The sequence below is a fragment of the Rhamphochromis sp. 'chilingali' genome (assembly GCF_963969265.1).
Source record: "Rhamphochromis sp. 'chilingali' genome assembly, chromosome: 10".
NCBI classification, from domain to species: Eukaryota; Metazoa; Chordata; class Actinopteri; order Cichliformes; family Cichlidae; genus Rhamphochromis; species Rhamphochromis sp. 'chilingali'.
The window spans coordinates 33,871,373-33,897,192 of NC_137937.1; the positions used below are offsets into that span (position 1 = coordinate 33,871,373).

The 25,820-nt window shown below is 38.2% G+C and overlaps 2 protein-coding genes across 4 annotated transcripts in view; both read left to right on the forward strand.

Moving 5' to 3' along the window:
- The window catches only part of ddr2l (discoidin domain receptor family, member 2, like), a 35,833-nt gene extending 33,678 nt beyond the window's left edge, over positions 1 to 2,155 (forward strand). For both annotated transcript variants that reach the window (XM_080893323.1, XM_080893324.1), the window contains exons 18-19: positions 128 to 277; positions 552 to 2,155. In XM_080893323.1, the coding sequence (XP_080749449.1) occupies positions 128 to 277; positions 552 to 686 (285 nt within the window). In that variant the 3' untranslated portion in view covers positions 687 to 2,155. The remainder of the gene's footprint in view (positions 1 to 127; positions 278 to 551) is intronic.
- Positions 2,156 to 14,257: 12,102 nt separating this feature from the next.
- lox (lysyl oxidase) lies at positions 14,258 to 21,692 on the forward strand. Of its 2 annotated transcripts, XM_080894787.1 has the most exons (7): positions 14,258 to 14,800; positions 15,415 to 15,523; positions 16,573 to 16,704; positions 16,849 to 17,005; positions 18,970 to 19,065; positions 19,242 to 19,357; positions 20,631 to 21,692. In XM_080894787.1, exons 1-7 carry the CDS (start codon positions 14,299 to 14,301, stop codon positions 20,635 to 20,637), a joined length of 1,119 nt encoding a protein of 372 aa, XP_080750913.1. In that variant the 5' UTR covers positions 14,258 to 14,298; the 3' UTR covers positions 20,638 to 21,692. The 2 variants fall into 2 exon arrangements, 1 of the variants encoding a protein (XP_080750913.1); XR_013973163.1 differs by lacking the exons at positions 14,258 to 14,800; positions 15,415 to 15,523; positions 16,573 to 16,704; positions 16,849 to 17,005 and adding exons at positions 17,433 to 17,840; positions 17,919 to 18,087 and having other exon boundaries at positions 18,970 to 19,357.
- The last annotated feature ends 4,128 nt before the right edge of the window (positions 21,693 to 25,820 follow it).

Consider the following 25,820-nt stretch of genomic DNA (forward strand, 5'->3'; position numbering starts at 1 on the left):
TTTGTAAGTCTCACAAAGCATCGCAATCAACATTTCATCAGCAGCTGTCTTCAGAGAGTCACTGAAAATAAGACAAAGTATTTTAAAGTTGGAGTGTTAAACTTTCAGATGTGATTTTTCTCCTCAGGGTAAATTCACCACAGCCAGTGACGTGTGGGCCTTTGGAGTCACCCTGTGGGAGATCTTCACTCTGTGTAAGGAGCAGCCCTACAGCCTGCTGTCTGATGAACAGGTCATAGAGAACACTGGCGAGTTCTTCAGGAACCAGGGCAGACAGGTGAGGCGAAACACAGGACAGAGTCACAGATTATTACCTTCTGTCACTGGATTAAATCATTTTGCCCACCTGAGAGTAAAACTGCAAACATTTAATTTAATTGCAACTGGATCCAAGACAGCTCATAGCAGTCTTTACAAACCTGGAAATCAGGACCCTTGTAAGTGCCTGCAGGATAAATTTGAGGGGCTACTAAACCTAAACCAACATTTGTCTTTTTTAACAAATCACTGGACTCTGTCATCACTCTTAATTCTCCCGTGTCCCTCACTAGATCTTCCTCTATGCCCCTCCACTCTGCCCACCTTCTCTCTTTGAGCTGATGATGCGTTGCTGGAGTCGCGATATCCCTGACCGACCCACCTTCGAGGGACTTTACCAAGCCCTGAAGCCCCACGTCAACCAGTGAGTCAAGGCTGCTGGGATCTGCTGGTTGGGATTTCCGTGGCGGTGGGACTCTTATAAGAAGACAGACTGACACAAAAGCACAGAGGACTGGAATTACAGTGCAGAGGGATTGTTGGTTTGCTTCACGGCACTAGCGACTCCCTTTTCTGAAAGACCAGGTGATGATGGAGGGAGACGTGACTAGTCAGCTCAGAGGAGAAAATATGGCAAGCTTCAGACCTTTTGGTCCATAGTGAACAAACCATTGGCAGTTTCATAGCTTCTTCTGTTTTTTTACAGCCGCTTTACCCCAAGCCTTTTGACTTGTTTGTGCCAAAAGTTGCCTTAAACCATTTGTTTCCTTCTCTTTGACTTTTAGAGATTACAAAAAACTGGATAGTCCTTGTAGTTTCTCCTTTCCCTGTGGGTTTTTATTATTATTATCATTATTATTATTATTATTATTGTTATTATTATTATTGTAAAGCACTGTGTCTGTGTCTCTCAGTTATTCATGTTCATATATTAATCCACACTGGAGCTAGGGCTATAGGGTCAGATTTTAGTGTAGGATTTTATTTTTTAGATTTATTCTATTTTAAAATTTTGTTGTTTTGTGGAGTTTCACAATCGTTGGTCTTTTTTTTTGTGGATATGAATGTTGGTCAGCTGAGGTTCACGTCGCGGTGCCAAGAAGCTGAAGAAACCTGTGTGGCTCACAGACTGAAAATCAGTCGGTGGGTATCTGTGGGAAATTCTGAAAAAAAAGAACTTAAAGCCACATGAGAAAAAAACTGAATCATGCCACTTTTGTTCCCTAAGAGACAAAAAAAATGTTGAAATGCAGTTTTAAAATAAAAACAGAATTGTAAGCATCTTTGTGAAGATGGGCATGATGGTCAAAATTTATGATCCTTTTATTCAAAGTGCTTTGCATATGTAGCAAAATCGGTACCAGAGGGAAAGGTCATGGACGCCTGACCCTCAGATGCTGGTCACAGGGAGATTAACCAAGTGTCGAATATCAAGGTGTCATTTAACCTGTCGGTGTTTGTCTTTGGGGACCTGCAAAATATACATTTTGTGGATAAAAAAATCAAAAAGCATATCTGATTTAAACGTGGGCACCACGTGGTCAGAGTTTAGTGCACACCAGCATGCAAAACATTAAAAAAGCAGGATTTTCACTCAGCACTTGGTTTGTCCTCTCAAAATGAAATTCAGGTTCATTGGTCACACACGTCAGTGACACACAAATGCAAATCTGATAGTTATGAGCCCTGCTTAGGCAGCCCATCTCTGTGGGGAGATTTAAAACAGGTATCCTTTTTGATTTTTGATGGGCATTGTGGAACTTTATGAATGCACCTTGCATATCTCCTTATTTGAACTCACAAAGCTGAAGGTGTTAAGCTCTTCTCTGGCTTCATGTAGTCGGTTTTATTCACAGAAATAAACTGCAGTAATACTTACTACATTGCTGCACATGTAGATGTCTCACCATTTGATATGTCTAGTCTTCTGTAGTCTGAATTTGCTAGGATTTGAACTCCAGACAAGGCATTTTGTCTTGACTTAATGTACCATCTACATTTGGGGCTGTGAGTTCCCAAACTACTGCGTTACAACAAGGTTCACTGATGAGTGAAAGCTGATAGACTGTGGGCAAATGGAGGCCTTACACCAAGGCTGGATTTCCAACTAGGCAAAGCAGGAAACTGGGAAAAAGCCATTTGTCTGTCACCACTGGTTGTTGCTAAAAAATGTTTTAAGTGCTTCCAACACTGAGCAGGTATTTAACCGAAGAGCGCCCTGCAATAATAGTTCATTTTCTGACCCTGTGTAGTGGAATAACCCTGTGGCAGATTGTACCATTTTAGTTTAGTTTGTCCGTAGCGGAGCCTGTTCCTGAAGTTATATTTAATCAAATGTAGGTGTAAAGACTAATGTTTCAGCTCAGAGGATCTGATTACACGGTTCATATTCAAAGGCACGCTGGTCAGGAGATCAGTGTTAGCTATCAGTGTATGTTTTACATGGGGGCCACTTAACAGGTTCATGCATCAGAGAAGTCACTGCATCCAATCACTGCAGCACCTTTACTGAAAAAACCATAAAGATTTTTATGTTTAAAAAGCAATGCATTCATTCTGACTTTGTTTTGCATAGCATTCAGATGAGTCTTGTTTACAGAACTAATGCTGGATCGATGCAGACTGTAGACTGGATTTATTGTTCTTCTGTCAGGATGTCTTAGGAGTAATAAACTTTTAACAAAAAAAACCCAAAACAATAAATGTTTCATGTCCAAATGTTTCACGATGATTTCAGCTTCAGCCAAAACTGACAAACGATACGAGCGTTGGAATTTTCATGATTCTGTCTCATCTTCAAAGTGTTGGCATTAACTTTAATCCAAGTATCAGTCCTCGCCTTCCTTCTTGCAAGATTAAAAATGTATAACCGATAAGGAAGTTCATGTCGACAGTGCAACGATTTAAGCGAGCAGTTACAGATATAAGGCCATACAGATTCATATAGATAGGTGACCATAGCCAGTGAGTATTTTGCACAACCTGACAAGGGAGGGATGGATCTGACTATGAAACTGAGGGATGGGTCGTAAGGAAGGCCCGTTTGCATAAGCAAAGCATACCCTGCTTTAAGTCCAGTTAACTCTAAATGAACTGTAGTTTACAAAATAAAATTTGTGCTGAATTAGGTCAGACTAGAAACTATTGAATAAGACTATAAACTACCTGGGAAAGTCTTTACTTCACAAATGAAGTTAGCTGAAGAGAGATTCTCATAGACTTCTGTACAATCAGACTTTTTGCCACTAATGGAGTTTCCTCTGGGAAATGGGAGGTTTGAGGTACTTCTGTGTTCTGTGCCTCATTTTTCAGACACAGAGACTCTTTCTGTCTTTTCTACAGTCTGTGGATGGTAGCGGACGGTGCAGCCTTTTGACTAACTAACTCAAGTGATGCTGATAGTGGCTATCATGTTAGTAGTAGCAAGAGCCGCTTTGCCCCCATGCTTCCTGCACCATTCATTTTAACATGACTCAATAAACTTCTGATGTGTCTGTTTTCAGAGTTCTTGTCTAATGTATAAAGGTGGTAAAGCATAATTTAATGTCTTTTTTTTTTTTTTACTGTTTAGGTCACTCAGTTAATGTCAGTGTGTATTATTTGTATGCAGTACACATTTGCAGTATTTTAAATCCTCCCTGAGAACAAATCGTATAAAATTAAAAATGGCGCGAACGGAGAAAGACCAAACATGTAGATTTTTGAGTACATTTTTCTGTGTTTTGTTGTTGTTGCAGTAGTGTTTTGTTATCTGTACTGTATCTTACATTTCTTTCAGCGTGTTTGTGCGAGTGTTTAAGAGAAAGTGAGATACTGAGTGAGTCTTTTCAACATTCCCTTGAGCACTGGGAGCTAGTTGAGGTTAAAGTGGTTAACTGGATTTGCTCGGTTGTGCCAAATTATGTTAACTAAGCAAAAGAGGGAGTTGGGTTTTGTTGTTGTTGTTGTTGTTGTTGTTGTTGTTGTTGTTTTCAAGGCAAGAGGAAAGATGGACAGAAGGAAACCACTAAACTCAATCTCCCAGAGTCCTTTGCTACAGTGAGCCTGTGTATTTTGTTTTGGTTCCATTTGAGAAATCTTTTAGTTTGATAGTGTACAGTATAATTGGTCTATAATATCTCAGTGTGTGAATGCAGATTAGGTGTGGTAATTTTTATTAATAATTAATTGTCTATCTGAATTTATAGCTATTTCTGTTTGTTTTCCCTTTTTTTTTTTTTTTTTACACAGGAATTCAGCATTTATGGACATTTTTCTGAACAAGATGTTCTGTTTTGTTTCCCTGTTGTGTTCACAGTAATTTCTCATCCACACTGTTTAATCTTTGCTCCCATCTTCAGTATGTTTCAGACACATATTGTACATAGGCTAGTAGCTGTTTATATTAATATATAGGGAGGAGGAAGCTTGGTGTTCTCTGGTCCCAAGTGGTTTTCACTCTGTACTTTATCTCACTTTGGTTTGTTTTCCTATAATAAACAGTAAATGTGTCAAAGATGGGGTTTTTTCTTTTGTGTTTGTTTGTTTGTTTGTTTGTTTGTTTGTATTTTTCATGAGTAGAGAAAACACTGCAAATTGAAATCTAAGCTTTTCGTTTTCAGTCTAGACCACATCGATGTTCTGTACAGCAGGGGGCAGCAGAGAGATTTAAAACACACACGTATACAGGACAGCCTATATGTGGAAATGAGTCCTAGAGAAGCTTTGTTGTTCTGAAGGAACACTGAAGGCCTGATTTCTGCACATTTTTATGCCTTTTGTTTCAGGTTTGAATGTTCTGTGAGGATTTACGCCTTTTTGTGTTTTTTTCCAAGAAAAATAAAGGTTAGCAGGGATCCAACACAATAACAGGGTCCGTGGTGGGCAGGAACTTTTTTGTGAATTAAGGCACTGGTAATAAAACGTAACAGCCAATGATTAAAAATGACAAATTTCAGGCTCTTTAAGCTCTACTTTGGTCTCAACCTCCTCGGGAAAATATGTCTAGAGTAACCGTGGGTTTACCAAACTATGTGGGTTACATTATTAAGCCAAGATTGTTGCATCACTCGCTCCCTGTTCAATGTAGAATTGAATTAAATCCTTCTCTTTATAAACAAGGTCTTGAATAATCAGGCCTCATCTTGTCTTAAAGACCTTAAGTACTGCATTACTGGGATATTTAAAAGTAGAATGGGAGCTTTCATGCCTCTCATTTGTGGCACTAACTCTCAGTTTGGATTCGGGAGACAAACACCCTCTTTCATAATGTGTTAAAGGTTTTCAGTTGGCTGGACTGCAGGCAGGCCAGTTTAGTACCTGGACTCTTCTACTACTTCTTCTACTATAGGTGCTGTGTGCGGTTTAGTATTGTCATGTTTAAATATGCAAGGACTTCCCTGGAATAAGACATCATCTGGATGGAAACATGTGTTGCTCTAAATCTTGTATATACCTTTCATCATTGTTGATGCCTTTTAATGTGTGCAAACCACCAGTATAGGCACTAATGCAACCTCATACCATCAGAAATCAAACAGCTTTCCCATTTGGATTTCTCTGACTACAGAAGAGCTTTTCCACTTTGCCTCAGTCCATTTTAATGAGCTTTAATGAGCCACCGTTTCTGTTTTCAGATATTGCTTCTTCTTTGCATGATAGCACTTAAATCAGGATTTTAGGACTGGAACAGGGAATTGTGTTCACAGACTCACAGACGATGATTTGTGGAAGTTTTCCTGAGCATGCAGTGATTTCCATGACAGATGCATCCCTGTTTTCAATGCAGTGCCCCCTGCAGTTCTAAAGATTACAAACATCCAATACTGAGTTTTGGCCTTGTCTCTAGCAAACAGAGATTTCTCCAGATTCTCTTAATCTCTTGATGATATTATGTACTGTGGATATTAGATATTCAAAATCAATTTTTTTACAGATTGGTGAACCTCTGCTTATCTTTACTTCTGAGAAACGATGCCTCCCTAAAGATGATCTTTTTTTTTCCTTTTCTAGCCTTCTGATGCCCCATTTGACTTTTTTTTAAAATAGGGATTGCTGCCATCAAATTAAAAATGACTTGTTTTAGTTTTCCCATTTGAAACATTTGATATGTTTTCCATGTTCAATTGTGAATAAAATATGACTTTATGAGATTTGCAAGTCATCTCATTGTGTTTTTATTTCCATTTTACTCAACATTGCAACTTTTCTGGAATTGGGTTTTGGTCTCTTTTAGTTGAGATGTTTCTTTTGTATCTAGGATTTATCATGCATCATAATCAATCAGTTAGTTTCCGTAGTAACTGCACAAATTCAGTAATGAAAGAGAAGTGTTATAAAACCTTTGCAGGTTGCTCATGAACTCTGCAGGAATCCTGACAATCACAGATTTTGTAACTGTCCTAAATTTGGCAAAGAAGCCAAAGGCAGAGGTTTGCCTGCATGTGTGGGCTCAGTGCCGGCAGATTTCATAAGGGTGGTTCACGGCCAAAAAGCACGGCGCAGGTTTTACTTTGATGGAAGTTTGTTTAAAGTTGCCATGTCTCTCTGTAGGTATGAAGTGTAAATGTCTCTTGGTTGATAAATTGACAGCCTAAAAATGTGCTGTAAGTTTAAAAAGCACTAAAAACCTTCCACACGTGTGAAGGTTTACACAACACTGGGCAAGGTGACAACAGCTTTTATACAAGTGGTATGATGCTAGAGTAGATCCAGCCAAACCCAACCTGACTGTAATTGTTGGTGCTCTGCTCCCTGCTGTCCTTCCAAATGTGCGAGTAGGACTGGTCACAGTAGGGACTATTTTTGTCTCTTTAGTGTGAGAGCTGTCACGTACACCAAAAGCTTCATAGAGGACTGAGAATAGCTTGAGCCATTTCATTTTTGAACATTTACTTTCCTTTCACTTTAAAGGCCGTCAGTGACAGAATGACAATTAGCAAGTGGAGTACGCGAACATTTGGAATGGAAATGCCTTTAAGTTTCATTCTATGTCCAAGTCCTGCGTTTGGGTCCGTATCCTGCCACAGTACACACCTTGAAAGGTGCAGCACTGTGTACCTATTTTATATACCTATTTCACCTTGAGACTGCCACCAACATTTTGCAGACTGGCTGAGAAATATACATTTTTCCATAGTGATCTGTGGTTACCAGATGGTCTCCAGGCCTGTATGACTGGAACCTTATGTTACCTGTGCATTTCCATGACTCTGCTACTTTCAGCTGCTCCCTTAATCCCAAGAGCGCAAGCACCTCGGCACAGATTTACACCAGATATACTTCCTGACAAAACCCCAAATGGGATTTGGGTCTCCATCTATGATTGGACCAAACCAAACCTTACAGTTTTAAGGTGAATGTGTAAACCACTACACTATGGAGTCTCTTGCTTCTTCTTACTGATTCTTCTTCCCACCTTTCTTCACCTCATAAGGTTTTCTACTGTGGTGAAGAAAAGGTAACAAGGAAAATGTTGTAGGGAGTAAATGTTTTTTTTAGCTTTTCCACTGAACCCTCAGTCTTTGTTAGGTTGCCATTTAATCTCCGTTCTGTTTCTCAGTTTTCCATTTTTCTGGCTCCCAAATTTTGATTTGCTTCTAAATAAATAGATCCTTTCATATTTACTGCCAGCCATCAGTCCCATCCAAAAACCTTTATATTTAAATTTGCAGATAAATTAATGTAATCTACATCAGTTAAACATAAATAGTTATAAAACCAGAACTCTTCTAACTCTGGTTTTTGCATTATGTTCACTCGTGGAAGAATCTGGATGTCTGTATAAACTCTCACAGCTCCTACAGAGCAAACAGCAGGATGCTATAAGCCAGTCATGAATGAATCGAAGCAACAGCACAATCTTTAATCTTTAACTGAATAAAATATGATACACGGAGGAATGTTAAGCCTTGTGTGCACAGATAAAGGATTCGGGTCATTCATTAAATAATGCCACTGTTGTGTTTTGATGCAGGTAAATGCCCATGTGCCATTTTAAGAACTCGGTTTTAATTCTTATTTTGCCAAAAATAAATATATCTTGAAACCCTAAGAATCCGGAAAATAATAATTGTTTTCAAGTTCAAACATCTGGCTGAATAAAGCCTCATTAGTTTGTGTCGATTAAAGATTTAATGGTCCATGTCAGGAAACAGGGTCCCTGCAGGAGTTATAATAGGAAAGACCACAGAATAAAAAGGATGGAAAGAAGGAACCAGCAAATTGGTCCTAAATGGGCCAAATCACGCACAAGATTGAGGGCTTGGTGTTATTTTTCTCTAACATCACTTCAAAGAATGAAATTATATTATTTAAAATTGATTAGCTTAGGTGCTGAAATGTATGGATGACCATGAACAAAATGTTTTATTTCCTTTCCCTTTGTGAAAGTAAATTACATTTTAGAATGATTTATATTTTAAATGTTTGTTACTTTGGGAGTGTTAATTGATATTTCCGCCTCTAGAACTGCTCTCAGGGGTTTTGACACAGTTAGTGCTCTGAGGAATTTTACAAAAGCCTTTTGCTTTGCTTTGATTTGTTTTATTTAAATGGAGCTTTTCTAGAGGTCTCTGTTTGAGTGTAACAATCAGATTACTACAAGCGAGCAGGTGGCAGATACTGAACTGTACATGGAGAGCAGAGACCACCAGATGAAAGTACCAATGCCAACAACGTGCAGCCCTGCCCATACAGGGTGATTGACAGGTTCTCTCGTCAAAGTAACTGCACAGAAATGACAACCCCCACGCTCTGCTGTTTATGGGTGCTATCTGTCCCCCAGCTGTTTGACCTCAGGATAGAGGAAGGGGCCAGCTAGTTGATGTGTTTTTCATGAGTTTCTCAGCAACTTTACAAGCAGATCAGCAGCAATGAAGTGAAAGCAATGCTCTGGTTGGATGGATGGATGGATGGATGGATGGATGGATGGATGGATGGATGGGAAGACTAGTTAACTGCCTATATTTTGATTCCAAATTTTTCACCTTTTATATAACATTTTTTGGTTTTGGTAGCATGGTAGCTTTTTCAAATATCCAAAAATTTCAAAAATTCGTATGGATTAGTTTAAATTAAATAAAATTTAGAGGACAAAGATGGAAATAACTACAGACAAATACAATAAAGATCACAGTGAAACAGTGTCTGAAGGCCTGACTGATTTACAGCTTCACTTGTTGACTTGTTGCCTTTTAACCATAATCAGTAGACACACACACACACACCGGGGGAAACCTGCTGTTTGGTTTCTTGACCTATGGATGGATGGCATGTGCTGGGGCTGGAAATAAAACCCACAAAGCTGCAATTAGACAACCACATTTTTTTTAATTCGTCCAAGTTTAATTTGTCACCAATTATTTGATGACACTTTTGGAACAGCACCATAAGCCACTGACTCAACCAGCTCAACTCGCAGAAAGTCATACTAACACATTAGCAGCTGAAGCCTCCCTTTAAGGGTGAAAAAAACACTTTTTCTTTTAAAAATGATTCATTATGATATTTTTTTTTATTTTATTCTGATGATTAAGAGTGATTTTTCAGAAAACAGTCTCTTTTTTTGGTTGTTTAAATATCACATGTTAAATTGTGACACACAAGCTTGTGAATGTATCTGGTGTGATATAATCAGTGTTTTCACACTAAATTGATGGAGGGATGTAACTGCAGCTTTGTACTGACCAGGTAAATAAGAATGTTTTTAACCCATTCAGCCATGCACACTGCAGTTTACTGCCACCCAAAGTCTCATGAATATGGTTTCTATTAGAAAAAATACACAAATGAGGGATTGGTAATGATTTTGTACTTCATCTTAAATTGATTCTTTAAAGAAATCTACCATGGGGTGCAAGGCGTGACCTTACTTCTGAAGTGGGTGCCAAAAGACATTTGAGACCCCCTACTGTAGTTTAACACATGGTTAGAATGAAGTGCTGTCACGTGCCTCACGTGTCTAAGTTGTTGAATGCAGGTGTGCCACTGACTAACATCAAACCTTAAACGTGGTTTAAGACGGGGAGCTGACAACACAATCATGTTGTTGTTTTTTTCAATTTCGTGGCTTTGTTATGGATCTCTTGTTTCATCCACTGTTTTCTACACATACCAAAGGTGATGATGATGTTTGTAATGATGAAGGTACTGCTATTGTGCCTGGTTTCCATGGGTTGTTATGTGTCCCGTGTGCAGTAGGCACCCTCCAGGTAGCCAGCCCTCATTATGAGGCTGTTTAAAGTGCTCAGATCAGGCCGACACCTGCTTCTCATTGGGAACAGCCTTGTATTGCTGAAAGGGAAGTGCAGTGAGCTGTGATAAAATCCGCCCTCCTTTGATCTTCACACAAATGTTGTAAAAAGCGGCTCTTGTTCAGGCAGTTCACTTTTTCCTTTAGCAGTGAAGGAATCAGTTAAAATTTGTACACGCGGCTACCTGCAGCTACTCACCAAAACACCATGCAAAAGCATTTCTGCTCCAACACAAAACCCCAAAAGGCAACCTGGTGTGCTTCTATGAATTTAAGACAAAAGGAATCAGTATGATTTTCATGCATATCTGGTGTAGATTGATGATTTCTTAGAGAAATATTCTAAGTATTTGTTTTCCTGTGCAGATAAACTCTGCAGCAGACAAGACAAGAACACATTTCACATGTAGTCAAAAATGCATAATTACAACAATATAACAGCAGTATTTACACTGCATCATATTTCTGTTACAAACCACAGATAAATCAAACAAAGTCTACGACCGCTCCAAGTCCTGCAAGCCTCCAAGTCTACGACAAGCAAGTCAGACAAGCAGGCTGCTGCAAGGCCATGAAGCATTTTATTGAGAAGTAAAAGAACTGTAAAAATCATTATGGAAACCTACAGGCAGCTGGTAGTTATAAAGTTATGTTTTCACCTTCTAGTCTACTGTGTCTGATATTTGAAGCCAGAAAGAAAATAAGTGGCAACCACAAGAGCTGAATGGGTTGATTTTAGTTGCACAAGCTTGGAGTGCTGCATTTGTACTGCCTGCAACTTTATACATGTCCTGAGGTAATGAGCAAAAAGTACCTGCCTTGTAATATGGGCAGGGCTTGGAGCAAACCTTTGTAGAAAGTAGATGACCCCATCAACCCCATCAACAATGTGAAATTCATAGTGCTTGATAATGAGCTTGTTTAGATTTTTTTTCTCTTTACTTTACCCCACTTCTTTAATTATAATTTATAATCTTTAATTGCATATGGCAAATCCCCAAGCTTTACCATCTGAAGCCCTGAATTAACATTGCTGAACAGGGTTTTCTTCACAAACAAACAAACATGTTGATTGGACAATTTCAGTGCCAGTTTCAGGTATCAGTATTAACAGGAATTAATCAGTTAAAAGGAATAAATTAGGAACTGAGAGAGAAATATACTTAACATTTTGAGTAATGATTAGTCTTGAGACAGTTTCTGGGTACCAACATAATTAAAATCTATTTTCCTTCTCTGAGCTTCTTCCAAACAATGACTGCAGAGCTGGTGAGACTCCTGTCATTACAGTAGATGAAGCAGCTGATCATTTGCAGATGCTCCACTGTTCCTCCGGGGAACAATGAACAGGTTCATTATCAAACTGTGGATACCAAAATAAGTACTTTGCACATTAAGCGACATGAAAACAAGGACAACAAACTGTAAACAACATTTTCAAGGTCTCAGACAAGAGCAAGCAGATTTTTTACCATCTCATTAAAGGAAATATACAAGGACCAAGGTAAGGATACAGGTTAGGTTCTCCTTAAAGTGTGTAAAGACCACTCCGGATGGAAACATAACTCACTGACATGTTAAACAGAAAATGTATAGTGTAACCTAAAGCATTTGAAGTGATTTATCTGGATTGGTTTAAAGGGAAGGAGCTGTGGCTCTGTGGGTGGCAGGTTGTGTTTTACTGTGCACTCAGAGGAGGAAACTTCTCAGTTGGTAAGTGCTTCAATTTCAGCTTTTTTTCTAAAGCATCCTGAGCGCTCAGCATGAGAGGAGCTTATTATTTTCCAATAAAGCCAGACAAAACCTGTAGGTGTCGAGTCACTGGAGCACACCTTATTATGATTAAAAATATGTTAAAAAAATATGATATATGTATTTTTAATACAATAAATACCCACAAAATATAAGCCCCTAGTTTTGAGCCACAAATAACTGGAGCATACTGGACTCCTTTTTTACCCTGAGAGGTCTTTTTTCTTCTTTTTAAATGAAGGGTGGACACGCTAAAGCAATAGTGAGTCAGAAATCAGTATCTTTAGATCTCTGAGTAAAGTTGAGCAGCTCTGGCCACAGACATAATTCGACTGAGACAGGACTGCTATGAAGTCAAAGCATCACCCTAATTACGCCTCATCCTGTGAAGAGGAGACAATAGCCTGGAATTTAAAAGTGAAAAAGAAGGAGCTGTTTTTGGTGCCGTCTTTTCTAGTAAAGCTTGATAAGATTTTAGTTTCGAAATGTCTCAAACCAACTCCTTCTGACATGCAGCGGTTTGCTTTCTTTTTTTCTTGTTCATAAACATCAAACTTTCTGAATCACAGTCAAAATTACTTTACCATGCTTCATGGAGAAATCCATCCACAGCATTGAAATCTGGAATTTAAAGGTTTTCATGCATTGCTGTCATGATCCATTTTAAATCACAAATCTCCCCTGATGATATTTTCCATTTGCCACATTTGGGTAAAGCTGCAGTTTCATGATATCTGGTGCTCCTGAGCTGCATCTGCAGTTTGGGTTTGGCTGGGATATGAACTATAATTGTGAGGCCTGGGGAAAAGCCTCAATGAAAACAAATAGGACAATGTGTAAAACTGCTGGTCGAGCCTTCCACATGTTTAGTGTAAAAATCAGGAGCCTCTTTCAAACATGTAAACCAAGACAATAAACTTCACATTGTGTGTGAAAGAGACAGAGAGCATCTGTATTTTTTTGTAAAGTCTCTAAATGCAGTACTGTACTTTCAGCAGCACAAAGGCTTGTCATTGGTATCATAACTTCTAAGGTACTGCCTCTGTACCCTTGTAGTTTGTGCCTTACATAGACTGTTTGTGAACCTCTACTAACATTTTTTCATCTTGATGTAATAGCACCAAACTGGACATTTTAAAAAGTCATCAAACTTCAGAACTATTAATAATTCATTGTATGGTAGTCTTCTGACCTTAATAAACACTCAAAGCTTTATTATTTCTGCACTTATGACCAGTTTTAGAAGCAACAATTAATGTAATATGCATGTGTTTAGACTGAGAGACTAAACAGTTGCTACAACAGGGAGAACGGAGGCCTCATGCTGTCAAACCCAAAACCTTCTTGCTGTGAAATGTCAGTGCTAAATTCTTCCTCATACTGCAATTAGGAAAGAAAGATAAACATAACATAAACCTGACAGAATGCATGAAATACATTCAGTCAACTTACAAGAAAATACAGTAAAAGCTTAATATTTTAGAGAAAAATGCATATTTTACCTGATTTCTTTTCATACTTAGCTAAGTTGAAATTGCCTCCTGTTATCACACCTTAAACTCTATCAGACATGGTGTCAATATACAACTTTGGCTACTTTAAAACATAAACTTGCAAAAAGGTACATGTAGTTACAGTGAGGTCCAGTAACTGGCTCCCAGGGTACTTTTGTGAGATTGTACTTGCAGTGGAAGGGCCTGACTTTAACTCTAATTTCTACAGTGCACTTGTGAACTTCGTAAAAAATAATTCCCATTTGATAGCACACAGCTGGAGACTGCTGGGAAACTTACTGGACATCTACAAAACTCAGTTTCAACTGTATGCTTTTTTATTTTTTGAGTTGAAGCGAGAATAAAGAAGTTACAATTACACCAAATGAGAGTCTGAAGCCACATCTGATACTTAAACTTAAACCACCTCTCCCTCTCTCTCTCTCTCTCTCTCTCTCACACTCTCTTGCGCTCAAACATTTGAGAGGAAGTCCTTGAATCAGCAGCTGTGTGGCTGGAAAAAGAGCAACTCTCATTAAAAACTCAAGAGATTTGCTATTAATAATGAAGGAGCTCTCCCCCATCGTTTTGCTGATTTCTTTTGCACACATTTGTTTCCTCTGTGCTTTTCTGGATGGAGCTCGCGCCCAGGAAGGTCCTGCTGCTGATTCACTTCGTCGGGGGTTGACATGGCAACATAACGGGCAGGTTTTCAGCATCCTGAGCCGTGGCTCTCAGTACAGGCCCTCCGCAAGGAGGCAAAGCGGATCACCCAGCCAGGGGAACCCCGTGGTTGTCCTCAGCAGTGCTAACGATACAGCCCGGGGCTCCCCGAGGGTCCCTGCGGCCAGCAGCTCGGCGCAATTACGCGCCATGACGCACCAGCGGCGGCAGCGACCTGACTCCGGCGCGGTTGGACGGGAGGACGTGATGGTGGGAGATGATCCCTACAACCCGTACAAGCCTTCCAACTATGACCCTTACTATAACTACTACAACTCGTACTACAGACCTAGACCTCGGGTTCAACCCCGACCCGGTTATGGCACCAGCTACCACCAGAATGGTAAGAAAACTAGCTTGCTTATTCATTAGGACGTCACTGACAAACCATCACAAAACAAGCTGGCATGATTAAAATCAGTAAAATTACACAAACGTAGGTTTTTTTTTTCATAAGACTGTGAGCTTACCATATATTTAAACACCTCACATCGCTTGTGTTAAGTGTTGGCTCATAACCTCATGTTATTTTGTCTACATGCAGCTTTTTATAGGCTCAGCGTTCATGCTCAACCAATAACCCTTTAAATGTTGACTTGAAATAAGGTAGATTTGGAGTTTCTACAGCCTTCCTCCATATACACAATGCCTGCAGGTGTTTCAGTGTAAAGATCCTGTAACAGCCCATTTCAGCTTTGACTATTTGGCACGACCAGTTTATAAGTTTTTCCTAAGCACATTTATAATATGCCTTAAGGGGCTGATCTTAAAGCTAAATGTTGCTGGCTTTCACCTTAGACCTACATGTTAAACTACACGGTATCTCAGTAGTATACTGAGCCAAGGTGTCACTTTTAAAGTTTAGTTTAAAGGTTTTACTTTCTGATGTCATAATGTCATGTGAGTGAAAGTGGAAAGGGATGAAAACAGTATACATCTGCCGTGTCTTGTTTGCAGGACTCCCTGATCTGGTTCCTGATCCATACTACATCCAGCTCGCTACCTACGTCCAGAGAGTGCCCATGTACAACCTGCGCTGTGCTGCAGAGGAGAACTGCCTTGCCACGTAAGATAACACAGCTGACTGCAGGCCTCGGTTCTGCTGCCTGTTATCAGATATATTTTATTTTCACACTGTGCGTTTTAAAATTCACCAATCAACTGTAACTTCACTTTGAGTATGAGTGACTGATTGAACGAAAAACTAATGTGTGAATGGACAAAATAGTTTTTTTAGTTTCAGATGTGAAACAGTATAAAAGGAGAGGGACAGATGCCTTCACTAATAACTAGCTGCACAGTCAGACAAATGCTGGTGTCCTTTTTTACTCCCACTGAGATAATTTCTGTGTATGACATAAAAATGTGAAGCTAGGACTGACCAAAATTCAGGAGCTCAGTGAAGGAAGCTGACAACTTACTGCAGGTTCGTTCAGCAGCGCCCCCTGGTGTGCAGACGTCAGCATATACACACAAGTTTGTTTTTTACATAGTATCAGAATCAGAGTCAGAATTTATTGCTAAATCTTGAGCAAATTTATAACATTAGGAAATTGCTGCGGTACTTAGTGCGAAACATACTATAAGACACAGACTTAAATAAATATAAAAAGTGCTAAGCAGATATATGTGTGTGTAGATAGATAGATAGATAGATAGATAGATAGATAGATAGATAGATAGATAGATAGATAGATAGATAGATAGATAGATAGATAGATAGATAGATAGATAGATAGATAGATAGATAGATAGATAGATAGATAGATAGATAGATATCAACTGATGCTGTGCTTGAGAGTCACCATCTACCGGAACCAAATTCCTTGTATGTATCTGCACATATAAATGGCCACTAAACACGATTCTGATTCTGATGAAGTGCTGTATTTGGGTAACCATCTACCTGTGTCCCAAAAGAATATTATATGATTTATAAGATACATTTAATAACATACTTTACATGGAACATACCTCATCTACTGAAATTCCAAATCATTTCCATTTCAGTGATGGACACAAGACTCAGTGTTTGTGCAGAATTCCCTCTTTTATTCATTCAAACTGAAGACTTGACTTTGAGCTCGTCTCTCGCCATCATCTCTCCTCCTCTAGGTCTTCTCGTTATTCTCAGGATTATGACACCAGAGTTTTACTGAGGTTTCCTCAGAGGGTGAAGAACCAGGGAACGGCCGACTTCCTGCCCAGCAAACCTCGATATGCCTGGGAGTGGCACAGCTGTCATAAGTAGGTTGCCAGATGAAAGGGTTTAACGTGGTTTAGAGATTCACGTTGGTATACATTTATTATCCCAGTATTGTTCCTGGACTTACTTTCCCAGTTATTTGGTAGTTTACTGCCACACTGTGACTTTATTGTGGTGTTATTCAGTCACTTCCACAGCATGGACGAGTTCAGCCTGTACGAGCTGCTGGATTCCCGAACTTATAGTCAAGTGGCTGAGGGTCACAAGGCCAGCTTCTGTCTGGAGGACACCTCCTGTGATCCAGGATACTATCGCCGCTTCGCCTGCACCTCACACACTCAGGTACAAAAACACATTGGGGACAATATGGAAGTAAATTCATTTATATATTGGATTACTTCTATATTACTATTAAGGAGAAAAACACATTAACCTGACTTGTAGACGTCATATCTTTTATAAATATGACAGAGTACTGTATAATGAGTACTTTTGATCTTATGAAGCAGTTCTTAGTTTCAGCTAAAGCAACTTTTTTCCTGGTTCCTGAAAGCTGAAAACTCATTGATGCCATTTTTTTTTTTTACAAAAAAAAGAAGAAATCAATATTTTAAAAATCTTAATATTAAAAGGAACAAGGAAAAAGTACTCTTGCTTAACAATATGTAGCCTAGTTTAGGGCCTGAAACTAGATGATTTCTGAGCTCACAGACTGTAGACAGCACAGGTTTTTATTCTATAAGAGCCATGTCTCTTACAACTAGGGATGGGTATCGAAAACCGGTTCTTGTTGAGAACCGGTTCCCACTGTTTCAATTCCTTGGAATTGTTTGCCATTTTTGCAAACGATTCCCTTATCGATTCCAGTCGCCCCGAATGACGTCATCACGTTGCGGAGCGTCATTTACCTGGCAGGAAACACGGCGCGTAAGCGGCTCAAACGCTCAAAAGTTTGGTTATACTTTACGAGAACGGATGACAACAGGGCAACTTGCAATACTTGCAAAGTAGATGTTTAATTTAAGGGAGGAAACACTACGAATATGCAAAAGCATTTGCTCACAAAACACGCAATAACCTTAAATGAATGTCGTGTTTTTAATTCCGCTCCGGACTCGTGAATCTCAACCCAGCAGCAGCGGTAACGTTTGCACGTCCTCTCCCGTTAATACGGCAGGTAAATAATCCACTAACAGTGCATATTATGTTAGCGCGATCTGCCTTATTACAAAACCTGCCATTACTGTGCATTTAGGTGACCATGATGAGAGAGACAGAGTCTGGCTCAGATGCTGGCAGCTCTCGCTGCAGTCTACCGTTAGCGTCTCCTTTCAGGCCAGGATAGACGAATGTCACCGAGCAGTGTCTAAGTTTGTGGTAAAAGGCTTGAACCCATTTGCCACAGCAGATGCCCCCGATATTCGGTAAGTGAATGTGTGTAATTGTAGGCAGGGACATTTCTGGATATTCTTGTGTAATTGCTACAGAATAATTTATGTTATACTTTGTTATTGCTACAGAAGAATATTTATTTTATTATTTTACATTTACAATTTTTTTTCCTGGGGCCCCTTTGACACCCCATTGAAGAGCCGTAGGCTGTGGATCTCTTAAGATCTCACTGTTGGGCTTGTAAGGCCATGTTACTCCTAAATTTCTATCTTGTTCAAAGAGAAGATATAAAACAAAGTTCTAAGCTAATCGACCTTAGTGTTCTCCTTTTTTAAAGAGAATCGATAAGAGAATCGAATCGTTAAACAGAATCGAAAATGGAATCGGAATCGTGAAAATCTTATCAATACCCATCCCTACTTACAACCATTAATTATATATATTCAGCAATTCATCATTTAGCACATTAATTTTCATTCGGTCTGACTAATAAACTATTTGACAGCTTGAATGCAATTAAGCTACATTGCAAAACAGACTCCAGCAACAGTGGGACGTAGGACAGGACCCCCTGGTGGTGGCTGAAGCAAGTGGAGTTTGAAAGGCAGAATGACGGAAGAAGACTGAGATTTATAGCACATCCAGGGCTGATCGGCTCACATGGGGAGGCAGGATAATAACTGGTCATGATGAAAGAATTAAGTTTGACAGCGTTTAAAAGCAGAAGTGATGCAAAGAATAGATTAGCAATCCAAACACCCACAAATGCAGCCAGATGAATGAATACAGCTATCCCTTATTGACGTTACGCATAAGCCTCAACAAAAATGTCTTAAAATTGTGTTGTGAATGTTTATATTAAGTTCACAGGACTGTGTTAATGTGGAGTTTTTTTCCCTTTGTTTTTCTAATAGGGTTTGAGTCCAGGTTGCTATGACACCTACAATGCTGACATCGACTGTCAGTGGATTGACATCACTGACGTCTCTCCTGGAAAGTACATCCTGAAGGTCTGATTCACATGTCATGGTTTTGACCGTTCTGTGCCTTTTTAAAATACAAAACAATATATTATTGAGTTGTTAAAGATTGAAAATAGTAAAGTTTTGCCAAATGTTGTTGATTTGGTCATATAATTTTCACCTTCTGCACTGATGAGTGTTGTAATACACTCCTTTCCTGTCAGGTGACAGTAAACCCCAGACAGCAAGTTCCAGAGTCCAACTTCAACAACAACATCGTTCGATGCGATGTTCAGTACACCGGCACCTCTGCACATGTGTCCGGATGCACCGTGACAGCGTGAGAAACCTCTACGTTTCCTTTACTGTTAATTCAGGCTGATTTGGTGAAGCTGTGAAATAGAAGAACAGCCATAGAACCATGTGATTACATCACAAGAAATCAGCTGATGCATTTTAACATAAGGACGTCATTGGGTGTTAGCGAGACCTGCTGTGATATTCTGTCTGGAGATGGTGGCACTAACAAAAAGACAGGTGGCCGAGGTGGAGGTGGCAGAACTGAAGATGTTTCACTGGGAGACAGCTGGATGGACGGGATTAGGAATGAGTATATCAGAGGGATAGAGCAGGTTGAGCAATTTGGACACAACGTTAGAGAGGCAAGGCTAAGATGATGTGGACATGTGCAGAAGAGGGATAGCTGATATACTGGAGAGAGGAGCTAAATATAGAGCTGTCAGGGAGGAGGAAAAGTGGAAGACCACTAAGAAGATTCATAATTGTAGTGAAGGAGGATATGTAGAAGAGCAGTGTGGTAGAGGGGGATGCTAGGAAGAGGATGAGATGAAGATTTTTCTGTGGTGACACATTAACTTGAATATCTTTGGACTGTGGGAGGCAACCAAAAATACCTGGAGAGAACCCATGCAGGTACAGGGAGAACATGCAAGCTTCTTACAGAAAGACTCCAGCTGACCAGCATGTTGAAACCAAGAACCCTCTCCCTTTGAAGCGATAGTCCTAACCATTACATCATTGGATTATAGCCTGGTAAAGCCCAGACAGAGAGTGGGTAACTCACTAATCTGTGCTGCTTTGTGAAACAGCTCCTTCTACACCTGAGAAAAGATTCAGTTACAGACATAAATTCTGTACTGATTACTGATTTTTTTATTATAGATTTTCCAAAACTAGAAAGTGAAGACTTCCTTTCAGGTATAAAGGTGCAACTGTGTTCTGTGATTGATGATCACATGTAAAAGGTGCAACTGCAGGTTTATTAATCAGCTGATTTGTCTAAGTAGTAAAAAAAAAATCAACATTTGTTGTGATTCTTTATGTTGTTTCAACCTGTGGAGTTCCACCTTATTTCCTGACTTTGTTCTGGGGAACACATCCACTTCCTACTGTCTCTACAAGATACCCACAGCTCAGTTTAATATTTCACCGAAGCCAGAATTCTGCATTTTGCTGACAGAAAAGTAAACTTAATTTTACGTCTCTGAGTGAAAATACAGGATGTTTCTTTAGCTTTTATCTAATTTATGAATTCAGAATGACTGGAACCAACTACCTATCAATCATCAGTACCTTTGCTTTGCTTTTTGCAGCTATTGAGGTGAATCCCTGGATATGAGCCTGAAGATGAACATAGAAGACGCATACAGAGCTGCACAGGAGTTAAACTTACAGTTTGTTCGCATGTGAGTCAGATGATTCAAATATACACAATAAAAAATACTCAGGACATGGAAATACCTGAAATAGGGACGATATGCTGATTAATATTTTAGTATTTTTGAGTTACTGGGGTAGATGATCGATTTATGATGGATCCAAACCAGAGATGGAAAATAACTCAGTTTGTGGCTTTCACAGCAGTTCTGATTCATGACATGTGTACTGTATTTCTATATTGAGAGAGACGTTGTACTTTTTGCTTCCATACTACTACATGTATCTGACAGTTGGAGTTACTGGTTTCTTATTTTTTTCTTACTTTGCACATTTAGTTTTTATATCAACATAAAAGTTTGTTTAAAGAAGCTACTTTTTACCCAAAGGCCATTAGATACACTTTTTTTAGCCTAAATAATTTCAGGGCAGGATTGAATAGGAATTTATTTGCCTTTATATCATGTTTTTTCTTTTAATTTAGTTTTCTCATGACCTCGTGCGCTTTTTCTATTTTAAACTGCAAAAAACTATTTCATGTGAGTGGGGCAAAACAGACACGCATGCTCTCTCTGCGCTTCTATAGACTGCTTCAGTATTAATTTAATGTTTGAAACTTTAAACACATTTCGATGACAGTTTCTTGGCATTTTTAAATATAATGGACATTTCATTTTTTCAGTATCCTGTACGATTTAATATGCTTTTTTGGTGCTATAGACTAGATTTTTGAGTTTTGGTGCTAAAATATATAAAGTTTGCACTTTGTGTTTACGAATTTAAAAAACGAACAAAAAAAAAAATCCTGCCTGTAAATCCTTTACAAGTGAGTAAGTGTGTGTGTGTGTTTGTGTGTGTTAACTGTGTAAACACAGTACATAGTGTGTGTGCCTGATGACCTGTAACCACACATACCTGCAGAGCTGTGTATAGGCCAAGCTCATGTCTCATGCTATCATCCTACATTTCTGCTTCATATCACACTAATAAAGTTTGCTTGAATGTGAAGTCATTCGTGTTAACATTTGTCTGTTTTAATGTGAGTTTTCACCGTGTCCACCGGCAGCTGTGGCTCAGGTGGTAGAGCAGGCTGTCAACCAATCAGAAGGTCAATAGATCTTCCTTGGGCAGGTTGCCCCTGATACATCCATCACAGTGTGTATGTCAATGTTAGATAAATGTCCTTAAGTATAGATAAAAGCCCTGTGTGAATGAGACTTGCAGTGCAAAACGCAAAATTAGGTAGAAAGGTGCTACATACCAGTCATTTACCGTTCAAGCCGTAGCCTCTGGGGCTGGAAAACGAAGCAAATGTCCATTTGAGGCTGACTCCAGAAGTGAGTCACTGCTAATAAATCCCCAGGCCAGCATTACAGGATAAAAAATAATGTTATCAGTCTCTTTTGGTCATAGATAGTTTCTTCCATAAGCACTAAGGTACAATCCAGGTACATGCTCCAGCTACGAGTGTAAAATACCAGTATTCCTTAGGTTGCCAAGTATTAATATTAGGCTGCATATTAAAGATGCCATATTATCCACATTTTGAAGCTTTAGCATGACTATTTTTACCACCACAATGTTTTTCTTTGGTTTTGTGTGCTGTTGTTTTTTTTAATCAAAAGCAACCATATTTGAACAAAACGTTAGCAACTAGCAAGCTTGCTTAGGAATCTGCACCCTAAAACTGCACGGGTGATCTTCAAACACACAGATACCCACTAACTAGTGCTAAGCAAAAGAGGAATATAATACAGAAATTTCATGCACCAAAACTGAAGCACAAACTCCTTAAATAAAAAGCCATTCATGTTAGTCAGTTACTTTAAAAATCCGAACATTGCTACAGCTGCCAGTGATAGGACACGTATACACACCTTGTAAAACTGGGCATTTTAACAAAACAGTTTCTGATGATTGATTTACTTTTGTACAATCATTAGTAGCCATTACAGGGACTGCAGCTTTTAACACTTCTCTGTTGCCTTCACTTTTCAGCCACATGATTGCAGCTTGGTTCCATTAAGCACATATTTGTGTAAGTGTGATAAATCTATACAGTACATTGATGCAACTTGCTAACCATTGGGTGACATATATAGCAACCATTCACAAGAACAGTCACATTATTATTATTATTATTTATATTACAATAAAAAGACCTACAATATTGAGAATAAGTTTAACATTCAGATGGTCCTCTGTGAGGAAGCCGTTGGTGATGGTGGGAAGGAAGAACTCTCGTTTAACAGATGAAGGGACAGAAATGAGAAAAAAGAAAGCTTAAAGAGACGAGGATGAAATACAAACTATGTGGCACAGTATTACTGGCACGTACTGGAAAGAAGCAGGTATAAAGAGTAATAAAAGTGTAATCTGAGTATTATCTTCTACTTGGTATTCTTGTCACACCGAGCCTTTACCTGAGGAAAACCTTTTGTGGTTAAACTTATGTCATTGACACCCAAAACAACCTGTCCGGTATTTAGATTGTTTCAAATATTTATCTGGGTAGATTGTCTCCATTTTTAATTATTAATGTTTTTTATTGTTAAATGAAAACAAAAACAAAGAATCTATGGATTATTTCTTTATTAGACATTTTAGCAAATAATAAACAATATAATCACTCATTATTTTTATATATATTATGGTACTATTTAGTGTGAATGCTGACTTATTTATTTATTTATTTATTTATTTATTTATTTATTTATTTATTTGTCATTACTCAGCTTTTTTAGATTTTAAGGATGTTTACTTTCCAAACTTGGAAAATTGTAAGTGCACTTTACCCTTCAGGTGAATGATTCCACCTTTTTCAGCTCATTCAACATTTTTAACTTAACATTCAGCAATTATTTCATTTCAGCTCAAAACATCTATCAGCATTCAAACTGCAGTTTCTTCAGAAAGTGCATTTTCTAGTTTTTTCACTTTCTTTCCTTCTTTCTTTCCTGTGACACTAGATGTCAGTGTTGAGGTAAAAATGAGCTGCTGATGCCTCGTCTAGTAAAGCAGAGGTTTACAGGCTGTTATTATGGAAACACGGAAACACAAACTAACATTTATATCCCATCTGTGGAGTAGCTTCTGCGACTAAAAGTTATGTAACTGTGTATATGATGTCAAATGGCTCATTTTAGAAGACAGATCCAGGATGCTGACAAAGAAACCACTGAATTTGGAAGTTTGTTTTAAATCATTGCGGTCGGGAAAATAAATTATCTTTCGCTCACTATTTAGCGTAAAAAGGACATTTTTCTTTAGTATATCTAATTTTTCGTGCCAGACAGACCATTTGTGAAGTTGTATTAATATTTGTGTTCAAAATGATAACAGAAAAAGGCTCTTGTTCAGGCTGGGAGAGGGTGAAGAACACTTTAAAATGTTTATGCAAAATTGAAATACTTGGGCTATTTTTTTTAATCTTCATTGTTTCAGCCAAACGTTAAGATTCATGACGTTAAAAATAATTAAAATATAGATTTAAGAATATTAGTTTAACATGAAATGAAACATAACAATAAGAACTGCCCTTATGATTCTATATAATCATATAATTACGATTAGAATGAAAACCCCATTCAGGATTTCAGTGTGGTCTTTATTCTAAGGATAACGGATCCATATAACGGACTTCATTTCCTTCGTCTGCGCTGCTGCCCTCATCGAAGATCGTCTATTGAAACAACGCCTCAGTTACCAGCAGGAAAAAGACACCGAGAGACTGAGCATAAGACAGACTCGGTGCTCCACTTTTTTAATAATAGCTCCGGTTATTAAAATAAGTTCATTATTAGGATACTAAATATTAATAGTCAGAAATGAAAAAAAAATTAAAGCGGGGTTTACATAGGCAGGTTTGAAAGGTAAGAAAAATATGGTTATTTTAAGAGCATTGGGAACAGTCTGTGTGTTGTGTGAACTTGATGTTTCTCCATTTCTGTAAATGCTAACTTTAACTCATCATTGTCCTTTTCTTTCTTTCTTTCTTTCTTTCTTTCTTTCTTTCTTTCTTTCTTATTTTTCTTGTTGTAAAATACATTTCTATATAATACATATATATATATATATATATATATATATATATATATATATATATATATATATATATATATATATATATATATATATATAAGAAGTGGACACATCTGGTCAGAAAAATCAAATAAAGGTCACATTTCTGCACATTATTCGTCTCCACTTTTATTAATTCAATTCTTGTAACAAAGTTGAAGATTCATTATTACCATTACAACAATTAATAATATTTATTTGATGTACTATCTACAATTTTATCTTCGCATTTCTATAAAGGACTTTTAAACAGTTATCAAAGCCTCTCAGCGCGGCTAATGTAACTCGATATAGGCTTGTCCAGCTCCACTCTTTCTCAGTTACATAGATAGGCATAGCTTTGATTGTTCAAATTGCACTTGTTGGACCTCAAAATGGTCCAAAGGAAAGAAAAACAGCAACAACACACCCCCCCTTCTTCAATTTCAATGTCTATGTTTCTACATGTGAAACACTGAATTAAAGCGTCTGACAATCAACCCTATAATATATTATATATCAGTCTTTTAAGTCTATATTTTGTCTCCAGCTTTTAGCAGTTTCTGTCACTCGGTCCCTTTTGCTTAAAACTCAAAGGCAAACTTCTCTGTTCAAACCCTGACCTAGCCCAGTCATCCTAGGATTGTTCCCCACTTATTTCACTTATTATTTTGTTTATTGATAACATTATTATTATGGTAATTTCGCTGTGCTTTTCATTTTAGTCATGTTGTTTATGTGGGTTTTGTCTTTTGTTCTTGTGTTTTTGGGGGGACTTGGGATCTTAATACGTTTACCTGCTTTACTACCTACTCTACGTTTACTAGAAAACACTTTTTGTAAACTCTTGTTTATAAATAAAAAAAATGTTTGACATTATTTTCAATGCTATGAAATTTGTTAGATATTATTTCAAATTCTTTTGAAAATGTGTATTATTCTTGCTTTGCTCCTTAGTGAATAAGCTACCCCGCTGCACAACAATAGTTAAAGAAAACAAACACAAATTATTTATTTATTTATTTAATTTTTTATTATTTATTTATTTATTTTGCTTTATTTAGCCT

What these genes read in the sequence shown, in the direction of transcription:
- lox (XM_080894787.1), top strand. Translation starts at nt 14,299, where the DNA reads ATGAAGGAGCTCTCCCCCATCGTTTTGCTGATTTCTTTTGCACACATT. An exon ending in CACCAGCTACCACCAGAATG is followed by an intron (nt 14,801 to 15,414) that starts GTAAGAAAACTA and finishes TCTTGTTTGCAG; the next exon opens with GACTCCCTGATCTGGTTCCT. An exon ending in CTGGAAAGTACATCCTGAAG is followed by an intron (nt 19,066 to 19,241) that starts GTCTGATTCACA and finishes CTTTCCTGTCAG; the next exon opens with GTGACAGTAAACCCCAGACA.